The 11,403-nt window shown below is 39.2% G+C and overlaps 1 protein-coding gene across 1 annotated transcript in view; it reads right to left on the bottom strand.

The window, feature by feature from the left end:
• The window catches only part of LOC107097822 (usherin-like), a 173,697-nt gene that overhangs the window by 15,025 nt on the left and 147,269 nt on the right, over positions 1 to 11,403 (bottom strand). Inside the window, exons 44-50 of the mRNA XM_015395130.1 lie at positions 3,758 to 3,839; positions 3,528 to 3,673; positions 2,515 to 2,856; positions 1,957 to 2,318; positions 1,473 to 1,842; positions 935 to 1,216; positions 670 to 839 (exon numbers count right to left, since the gene is read on the bottom strand). Of these exons, the coding sequence (XP_015250616.1) occupies positions 670 to 839; positions 935 to 1,216; positions 1,473 to 1,842; positions 1,957 to 2,318; positions 2,515 to 2,856; positions 3,528 to 3,673; positions 3,758 to 3,839 (1,754 nt within the window). The remainder of the gene's footprint in view (positions 1 to 669; positions 840 to 934; positions 1,217 to 1,472; positions 1,843 to 1,956; positions 2,319 to 2,514; positions 2,857 to 3,527; positions 3,674 to 3,757; positions 3,840 to 11,403) is intronic.

The following is an 11,403-nucleotide window of genomic DNA, read 5'->3' as shown; positions in this document are numbered from 1 at the left end:
GGACCAATTGTCAAAATTTTGGTGTCGATCATTCGATTTCATCCTGGACACTACAGAAAATGGGCTAAAAGTGTTAAAAAACGGAATTTTCCTTTAAGCCTCTGTGGCAGAAAATGAGTAACTGTCAGACTCAAGAGGAAGATTTCACTCTAAACAGCTCACAACACCTGTTTGATCCATACTATTCCCAAAAAAAAGTAGTCCCTAATTAAAAACATAAGACATAGCTGGATTTTGTATGGAGCCAATCACGGAACATTAAAGGATGAAAATAAAAATCCCTCTAGCCACAAGTCTGAGATTTGCACTTCACAATGGCGCACATTCTCTGGTGGCTGTTAATTTTCTGTTTTGTTTTTTTCCGAAATCATACATGATATTTATGTTAAATCATTGTGTTTTTCTTTTTTATTTAATTGCATGTTTTTTTTTTATTTAAATCTAATCATTACATAAACAGGTTTTTAAACACATTACTGCAGTTTCAGTAACACTGCACAATACACACAAAAAAGTGTAAAAAAAAAAAAAAAAAGTGTACACACAAAAAAGTAGCACTCTATGTGCAGGTGTACCTTTATATAAAAATAAGATTACATCTTAGTTCGAATTGGAAGTATATTTCTCTGTTTTTGAAAGTGAAAAAATCAGAGAGAGAATCAGACTTACCTATGGTAAGGACTCAGTCGATGCAATATGATTTGCTTGTCATAAAAGGAACTATCTTCTTGAGTAAAGATAGCACTGGTGATGTTGAGCTGGACAGGATCTCTCAGATACACGGCGTAGCTCACTATTTCTCCGTTAGGTCGAGCTGGAGTCTGCCACTCTACTCTAACCTGGTGACAAAAAGAGAGAAAATAAGAGCTTACTAACTTCTCAATAACAACTTCTAGAGCTCTTGACTCAGGTCTGTTTAGAAAGATCAACTGACCCGGGTTGCCTCCAGTGATGTTAGCGTTGGGAGAGCCACACCAGATGGGACTGATGGATGAGTTTTTGCTGTGGCTACCTCACTGCTTACAGCACCTCTGCTGTTGTTGGCCCTGACAACATAGCGGTACTCTATGCTTGGCAGGAGAGTGAAGTCGTGATAGTGGGTGTCTGTGCCAACGTAGATAACTTCACCATCTCTGCAGAGCTCATACCCAGTGATGATCCCATTAGGATGATCGGGGGGTCTCCAGGTGATCTCAACGGACTCTGGTCCCGTAACCTTTTGTTAAATAGTTAAAGGAAAACACATTAAACAAGGTAGAGACTTCAGTGTGTAAACAAACTACTTGTTGGTGACATTAAGTGAACTTAGATAGTTGTTTATGTTGTACAAAAAGCAAACCTACTGACCGCTATGCTTGTTTTACTGATTTTGATTTTTAATGTTACTGCTAAGGTTTTAAAAACTGAAACTGTATTTTATTTACCACAAACTGAAAAAACTGTTTTAACGCCACATTAGAGATAAAAACCACCTTAAGAGTTGGGACTGCCAGATGTGTTGGGGGAGCTTCCTTAGTAACAACGGTTGTCGTATTGCTGGTAGTGCAGCCACCTCTGGTACAAGCCAACAGAACCAGCTGATAGGACGTATGCGGCTGCAGATTTGACAGCACTGTACTAAAGTCTCTCCCACGATAGGCCTCTTTGTTGTTCATTTTCAGGATATATTCTGTCACCTCTCCGTTGTGCATCAGCGGTTTACTCCATGAAATGTTTATAAGATCAGAAGTTATGGCATCCATTGTGGGGGGATCTACCATCTCAGGTGGGGCCTCTAGCGTTGTGATGTTAGTCCAGGGGCTGGTTGTACATCCCTCAGAAGTGCAGGCTGTCACTGAATAGCTATTAGGAAATAAAAGAAATGAATCAAAACTCCCTTGTTTTGTGCTTATTTGCTAAATTACCTTTTAAGCAGATGAGTGATAAGAAATTAATAGAAATGAAAGACACAAATACCTGTATGTTGAGAATGGATGCAGGTCTTCATCTGTGTAGGTCAAGACAGTCGGGTCAAAACTGAATGAGAAGCTGACATTATTTCTCTGTATCCTGTAAGACTTTAGAACCCCATTTGGCTCCAAAGGAGGAGTCCAGGATATCACCAGCTCACTGGGTCGGCCATGGACGTGTCTCACTCTTGGAGTGGTGAGGCCACGAGGAGGGGCTTGTCTTGTTGTTACAGTTACCCAGGAGCTGCAGGTGTGTCCGGCTGGGTTGTGAGTACAGATGCTAAACTCATATTGGGTCCAGGGACGCAAACCGGTCACGGTATAGGAGAGGGATTCGGCTCGCTGTGGGGATGATTCTGGGAAGAGCAACTGTGGGAGGCATGAAGGGTGATAGAGGTGGGTACTTAAGTCAAGAATTTAAGTTTAGTTACAAATAAACTAAATAAAACTATGTTTAAAGGGTGGAACTGTATCTGTAACGACTATATGAGTACAATCCAAGCCTTAATATATTCTTTCATGCAGTTTAAATTGATTGGAGTAATCCCTACAGTATTTCCCCTACCTTTCCCCCATCGGTATCTTCTTCATTAATTTGCGATGTCCCGCTCTCTTTCAGTCTCCTCCAAAGCAGAGAATATTCTCCAATTGGCCCATTGGGTTGTGAGGGAGGCTCCCAAGTAAAGGACACATGGTCAGAGCCAACAGAAAGAGGCTTAGGGGGCAGCTGCAATGCAGGTGGTGCAGCCGCTGTGGTGATGTGCTGAGGAGGGCTGTGCGTGCATCCTGCCGAGGTACAGGCTTCAAGAGTCAGAGAGTAAACAGTCCATGGCTCCAAACGACGAAACAGGAAACTCCGTGATAACCCACTGAACTCCAGGTTCCCCTCACTGTACAAATTATACATCTGGAGAAATGAATATCAGAAAGAAAATAGTCAAAGAGGCTGTGCAGATGGGACTTAAAGGAAACTAGAAAAATGAACTTCCTTTTTAACTGTTTGCCTGTTGCTATATTGTTAAACTGCTTGAAGATTATATAGAGATGTCAAAAATAACAGCTATAATGAACTATACAGTGGAACTAATACAGTATCACCTGCCTTAACCCCAAACTTAGAATGGCTATTTATTTATATTGCCTAAGACGCTGACAAATGGAAACAGTCATACACTATCACAAAGCCATGAGACTTTGCAATTGATGAGGGCCTAAAAACACTTCAACCCCTTTGAAGCATCTTAAATACAGACCTTTTATGGGTTAGGGTTAGGAACATTTTCTTAAATATAACGTTTAAAAAAAACTCTTTGAATAGCCCGGGTTATTCTCATATAGTATAAGACTTAATTACATGACTAAATCCAAGGTATATACTTCCATTAATAACACTTTTAGTAAGTATTATCTGTCAATTGTTTTTGCTATACGTTTTTGTCTTATTTCTTTTCAACGAAAATGTTGTCACACTGCTAATAGAAGTATATTTAATTACATACTGCAAAGAACTGTTTACTTTCAGATAAAGTTGTTCCACTATCTAAAGTGTGATACATCATGACAACCCAAGATTAGTACCGTGATGACTCCATTTGGAGAACGTGGCTCCTCCCAGCTGAGCAGCAAAGCTCTACCCTCCTCCTTCTGCTCTACTGTAATGTTTCCCAGACCTGCTGGGGAAGCCTCCAGGGTCATGACCTCCACCCATGGACTGGAAACAGAACCTGAAGTGGAACCAAACAATCAGACTCACTAAGGGTATATTCATAGCACATTTCAAATTTCAGTTTTTTCATTTTCCAAAGTACCTGCCCGATTCACAGCTTCCACACGGAGACTGTACTGACTGTATGGGTCAAGACCAAAGACTGATGCCTCCAACACTGAACCCTGAAAGATAGAAAACATGTTAAGAACCAGAATTCTCAAACTCATGGGCCAATTAGACAGCTTTGGTTAACTATGAAGCTATAAAGCACGGAAACTTAGAGTAGAATGATGTCAAAAATCACTGAACTAACTGAAGTGAAGACAGTAACAGACATAAACAGACGTTGGGAGCAATTTAGGCTCTACTTTAACCAAAACTTCAGTCTGAGAACGGCGACTTGCACTTTAGTTCCAAATGTGAAAACATGGGATTTTATTAACTGATATACTCAGTGAACAGAATACTTTTGGTACTATTAGTACACATCCTAATAAAAGTGTATTTCTCAGCCTACTATCCCTAAATGCTGTAGAAACATGTCCAGTAAGAGATAGTGTACAATAATGTGTGACCAAAAGCTTATGTTTACATTTTATCGCTGCTGCACTTTAGAAATAGTAATTTCTTGAGAGCTATACTGAACGAATTTTTGTTTTTACACACTCTGTGTGTACAAAATTACAAAGTTTGTCTAAGTCAAAGTTCTTTTTTGTCCCTGCAGTTTCTGCTGCTGTTTATGTGTAAGAAAGCAATATTGAATTTTAAGGTGAGGGTGTATAAGAAGGGTCTTTTTTTTCAGCTTTTATTGTCATTAAACTGTTACAATTACAGTGCAACAAAGTCAACTCTGTGCGTTTAACCCGTCTCCTTAGGGAGCAGTGGGCTGTCATTGTGCGGCGCCCGGGAAGCAGAGTGTAGTTAAGGATCTTTGCTCAGAGACTCAGTCTGTGGGACTGGGGCTTAAACTTAGAAACTCTAGATTCCAAGCACAATCCCCTAACCACTAGGCCGCCACTTTATATACATAATTTTTTCAGTTCATTTTTTAAACTTGGCATTTTGGAGTAAAATAAGACGAATAATTGAATAGCAACATTTAACCAATCATGCACTTCGAATGGATACTAACATTTTCTTTGGTTTATGAAGTTATAACACACAGCCAAACTGCTATCACCTCACCATTTTCAAATGTCTATGGTGATATCAAAAAAATTATTCTTTAAATAGCTCTTTTTGTTACAAATGGAATATATGAAAAGCTGGCCTTAAGACCAAAACGACTGAGCAAGCGTCAAAAGACAATACTGAAAAGCTGATGGTGAAGTGGGTCAAATGCCAACATGACAGCCAGCCAAAGGAAATTAGTTACACAATCAAATCCTGTCTGAATAAAACCAGAGCATCAACCATCAAAAGGGGAATAAAAGGAACAATGGAAACTAAGATGTCATAACATGGGATTTAAAATATCAATGTTTCAGCATCCAGGCTCTGACACGGTCAAGTGAGAAACCCATGCCAGACACAGAGACAGCGAGAAACGTAGCAGGAAATGTCTGTCCCTGGTGGGTGATTTCAAAGCCTCCAGATTAAGTATTTATGTCGCACATGCACCATTTCATATCATCTAAACAAACGCATACTAAACAAGGGTGTGTGCCAGTAGCTTTAGGCAGTGGGACCCGGCCCAACACCCTGGCAGATGCAGGAAAAGTGTGTATGTGTGCGTGATACAGTGAAAACACCATTTACTAATTGATAAGAGGCACACTGTTGTTTCAAAAGGCCCTGGCGTGCGATGACGAGGAAGTTTGGGAGCACGAGGCTCCTGGATGTAGTATTTATACCCGGTCTTTGTGTTGATTATAACTGGGAGCTCTGAAGCAGCTATGAGAGTGATATCTCCACATTTGTGTGAATGCATAACACAGGAGGGTATGCTTCTTTCAAGTGTTGAGTCCGCAGATCAAGTTTTGCTTGCACATAACTAAGCATATGTAAAGAGATTAACTGCTAACGCACTTCCATGCAACTGCAGCAGGATCAAAAAGGCTCACCATTTTCACAGAACCAAAGGAAATCCCCCCAAAATCACCGTGGCGTGGCACCAAGGCAGAACTGTCTGAACAACAACCAGAATGCATGTACTAACTATATTCATGTCTGGAAGCCAACACATTTTTCATTCACAGTAAAACAGGATTAATAACCCCCTAGACACAAGCTAAATCCTCCTGCAAATCACAGCACTTCTCACTAAAAGAGGGAGGAAAGACCACAATGACAATGTGCGGCGAGAGAGAGTGGGGGAAAGAGAAAAGACAAAGGGGTGGAGGCAGTTCAAAAAACATGGTAAAAATTTACATTTTAGTAAGGCAACACATGGAAGGGGTTTAGGAGAGACTGATATGAAAAAGTGAGATGTGGGTTAGTTAATAACTGATGAAGCAAATAAAAAAGGAAGTTAGACAGTGAAGGAGAATCTCAGCGAAGTAATGGAGGAGTGGAGGAGGCCAATGCTAGAGAGAAAAAGATAGATGTGGCAAAAGAGAAAGACAGATTAAGTGAGCCAGAATGAGAGATCTCTCTACCTTAAAAGCCAGTGAAATATGTGAGGCATGTGGCCTATAAAGCGGTTAACATATGCACATTGTCAATAGCAGCATCTGGCGCTGGCAGATTTTATAGGAGCGTGGAGACTCTGCTACATGCCTCTAGATGGCAATACATTCAAACACTTTATCACTGAAACACACCACATTAAAAGGCTGCTCGCTGCAACACACACACAACAATTAAGGTCTGACCGTGAAATTCACACACACACACACACACACACACACAAACAGGTGAGCAGAATGTTAATAAATGCTGCTGAAATACACAACTATCTAAAGGCATTAACAGCTACCACAATAACGATTACACTGAAACACACGCACACAAACATACGTTCATAGTAAGAACAAAAAAATGGTGAACATTTTAGGGATTTAGTGAATTTCTTGGTAAGATATACAAGCAAAAATATTAATGGAGATAAAACTTTTTTTTTAATATATATATATATTTGGTTAAACCCAAATTAAACACTGGAAAGGCAACCTTACATCTGTAAATTCTGATTTGATATACAAGATTTACATTATTAAGCTTCAAGTTTTTGTATTTTTTTGCCTGCATCACATTTTACAGTATTTGATGAGGATTTTGACATTACCTCAATATGAGCTATACATATTATTCCTCACCTTTACGTAACTCATCTAGATAAAACTGAGCATTAAACATCTTAGACAGATGTTGCAGTGAGAAAAAAAGAAACAAAATCAGTTTAACAAAAATTATGCATTATCCCAATGCAATATTGGGTAAGTTTTGACTGAATTGCGAGTCTCTTCACATGATACACACATACATTTAACAAAGTATTGATTATTGATGCACAGTGACAAGAGATTCATAAATTAGATTTGTTTCACAATCAGAGGGCTGTGGTTACTCTAATTCTTTTTTAATAGCGCTCTTCGCACATCTGTATAATGTGACGGGTGAAAAAGGAACCAAATTTATAAAAGGACTCCCACACACTGTCCATCTTGCATTAAAAGACATTTATATGCACTGTTTTGGGACTCGACCTTCTTTAGGCAAATTTAATGCCTACATGCCATAAGTTAGACAATGTGTGGGAGTCCTTTTGCACATTATGACACTTATATTTTTAGACATTTTTTCCTTCCACTTCCTCTGTGAACCCTTCTGGGTTACTCTCCTACTTATCCCCATAAGTGTGTAACCAATACAACCACAATGAACTAAGATAAAAAATCTTAACATTTATAACTTTGAGTTTGTGATTTACTACCATGCACCAGTACATACACAACATTTTTTCCCTAGCAAGATGATTCCAGATATATTTCATTGAGACTAGTAGAAATAAGACTTCTGATAATCTTCAGATGATCTGCTTTTATGAAAGTTAAATATATTAAGTAGTGTTTCTAATGTGATACTCACACAGTTGTAAAACTGCTGTAGCTGGAACCAGCTCAGTTTCTACCAATCAACGGTTTACCAATCACAATGGCACACAATTTTGTTTCCATGTTTTGACTACTTTGGCCACTAAAGCTGTAGAAAAAAGAAAACATAAAAGCTGTTATTTGTTCTATTAGGCCTTTTTTTTTTTTTTTAGAGAAAAAGACATGGTCAGCTTATGAAGATAACATTAGGAGCTGCAGAGTAAGATATGAAAGGAAAGGGTTCTTGTCAACTTAAATTCAGTGGGATTCACTGCATGCATATGTGCCCTGATGATCAAAGTCATCCGTTAATCATACAAAATGCAGCAGAGAGGAGCAAGGAGCGAAGAGAAAGAAGGTAACGATGAGTGTAAACAAGAAAGAGGAAGAGAAAAGAAGAGTGATTTGGACAGAGAAGATGAGACAGGAAGAGGTCTTGCTAATTTATACATTAAAGTCCTCAACACAATTTTGATCAGCGAGTACAATACAGAAAACTATTCAATCTTTTTTCCTCATTCTAAATTCACTGGACACTGTGCACTTCTGCACAAAAATCCTTAGCATACATAGCTTCTAGGAATATGATGTGTTGAAATAATAAAGCAACAATTTTGGCCCCATAAGTCTATGTATACTAACAAGTGAACATCTGCAAGTTTGTTTTCCTACTCTGACTACTGGATCCCTAAAGCTGTAATGTATGTGCACAACATTGCCTTTTATGTGTGTTCTGATGTTCAGGTAGAGAGGCAAAGTAAAGTCAAAAGGACAGTGTGTGATACTAATTAAGAATAACCATGTGTATTTGTCAAAAGAATTATGCTGATTATATCACAAAGACCCCAGAACTGAGTCCCGCAGAGAGATAGAGAAACAGAGCCAGACCAGCATTAGCATATGGCTACACACATGTATGCATGAAAAAAGAAACAGAGACACATATCCTCTTTGTCTCCCATTTATACACAGATCCAGCATGCAGATATGCAGGTAAGAAATATAAGGTCTCAAAAAGTTTTGGACAGAAAACACAAAATCCTCTTTTATTATTTGCTTAAATTTGATTCAAAAAATCTTATTTTCTATCAGTTTCAGGTTTTCTTTAGATAAAAAAAGCAGAAGATAAATGTTGTTCTTTGCCTTAATAGTTCAGTCTATTAGTCCAAGCTGTTCCCTGAGCAGCCCTGTGAGAGCAATAATTGTTTTCAGAGGTTTCTGAGGTGAGCTAGTGCGCCACACACTGATCCAATGCACCCCATGCCAAGCTCTAAAGCCAAATTTGTATGTGTGTGTCTGCATATTTATATGTGCATACCTAATTCAATGCTGCTGGAACGATTGCCCTGTGTCTGTTTACAAATGCCCTGCATGGGTGTCCCTGCTAGTCAGGATGCGTTAGACAAACCCTGACACATACAGCCATCCGTGCAATACGTACACACAAAGGCATGTGAAGACACACCCACTGACACACGGAGTGCCATTAGGCATGCATTTTGTCTGTGGCCAGCACCGATGTAGAGAGGGACTGTAGGGGCTTGGAACCGGCTTACCCACTTCACACCGACATCTATGATTGGCTTTGGCGGCTCAAGACCCCAGGAGCAGCAAATTTGTTGTGCATATACAGTATCATATCTTGTGTGTTTGGTTCTGTGTGTGAAGTGGACAAAGACTAGTGGATGTATACTTAAAATACTAGCACTGAAATCAAAACAATTCAGTATGAGTTTGTTTTCCATCAGTACCCAAAAATGTATTGATATCAATAAATCAGATATGACTTTTAAATTAATGACCTTCTTATTAAACGTGAAGCTTGTTTGATTCTTAGCATAAAAGAAATTCATGAAAAAACGCAGTCTTAGATAAAAACATTTGTTGATTAACAGCAACAAATGCAAAGACATTTTTATCAAAAAACTATAAATGCCATATTCAGGAGCTGGCAAAGTATTCATCTTCTTCTTGCCAAAGACGATAATCACAATCAGTGTATTTTATTTGGGATTCTGAGTGTGATGCCAAAACAAAGTAGCATACAGCTGGGAATCCAAAAGAAAAAGCTAAATTTACCTTATATTAGATAACCCTAAATTAAGTCCAGGGCAAAAGCTTCTTATTAGAAGTCAGGTAATGGGTCATTGGAATCCACATCAATTCAATATAAATATATCTGTTCTCTGAAGGCCCTAGAGTTTTGTTAAATTGAAGGGACCATAATCAAATGTTTGCCGGGGCCAGAACAGGCAACATTAAATCCTACCTGAAAATGCTGGGTAAGGATAAGGTTAAATACAGTAAGATTGTTATTCATGCTGGCAGTAATAACATCTGATTACACCAATTAGTTCACAAAAAAATTGTGTTGCTTGGGTGTTTAAGTTTGCCAAAACTATTTTGGACTCCGTAACTTTCTCTGGTCCCCTCCCTGATCTGACCAGTGATGACATTTTTAGCCGCATGTCGTCATTCAACCGCTGGTTGTCTAGGTGGTGTCCTGAAAACAACGTGGGCTACATTAATAATTGGCAATCCTTTTGGGGTAAGCCTGGTCTGATTCGGAGAGACGGCATCCATCCTACTTTAGATGGCGAAGCTCTACTTTCTAGGAATCAGGCTGAATTTATTAGTCCTTCAAAACACTAACAACCCAGGGTGCAGACCAGGAAGCAGAGTCCTAGTTTAACACACCTCTCTGCAGCTTATCTACTGTTACCCACTCATACTCCATCCAGACAGTGTTTTGCCTGTAACCAAAATCAAATAAATTAGGAAAGATTCCCAAAGGTGTAAATCATGATAACCTAATAAAAATAAATCCAATTGGGGAAAAAGTTAAGTGATTAAATGTGATTTATTTAACATAAGATCTCTTTCTTCAAAAGGTCTGCTAGGTAATGACTTGATTTGTGATAATCACATTGATTCATGTTGCCTTGTGGAAACTTGGCTGCAGCAAGAGGATTATGTGAGCATAAATGAGGCTACTCCTTCTAGTTATTCAAATACCCAGAAATTCTGGGCGAGGAGGAGGAGTAGCAACAGCAATCTTTCAGTATGACTTACTGATTGCTCCAAGGGCAGTTAATAACTACAACTCTTTTGAACATTAAACCCTTAGTTTCCCTCATCCAAAATGGTATCATCCACCAGGTCCTTGCTCTAAATATTTAAATGAGTTTTCAGAGTTCCTATCTGATTTGGTCTTGAATACTGACAGGGTCATCATAGTGGGGGATTTTAACATGCAAGCTGACATTAAAGGTGATAGCTTAAGTGTATTCTTTAATGTCATCTTGGACACTATTGGCTTTATTCAAAATGTGAATAGTCCCACACATTCTCAGCTTCATACCTTGGACCTTGTGCTGACATATGGCATTAAATGTAGTGTTGTACCGATACCTATACTAGTGTTGGGCTGGGTTCCGATCCAGCACTAAAATGGTGGTATCGGTATCAGCGAGTACCAACAAATAGGGCACCAATACCATTTTCAGAGCCAAAAGTTGCTGCTGTAGCCCATCTGCCTCAAAGTTCGACGTACTGTGTGTTCAGAGATGCTCTTCTGCCCACCTTGGTTGTAACGGGTGGTTATTTGAGTCACTGTTGCCCTTCTATCAGCTCGAACCAGTCTGGCCATTCTCCTCTGACCTCTGGCATCAACAAGGCATTTCCGCCCACAGAACTGCCGCTCACTGGATGT

Source organism: Cyprinodon variegatus, unplaced genomic scaffold, assembly GCF_000732505.1.
Source record: "Cyprinodon variegatus isolate N-32 unplaced genomic scaffold, C_variegatus-1.0 Scaffold726, whole genome shotgun sequence".
NCBI classification, from domain to species: domain Eukaryota; kingdom Metazoa; phylum Chordata; class Actinopteri; order Cyprinodontiformes; family Cyprinodontidae; genus Cyprinodon; species Cyprinodon variegatus.
The sequence above is the reverse complement of the archived record's forward strand: the minus strand, read 5'-3'. Positions and strand labels throughout refer to the sequence as shown.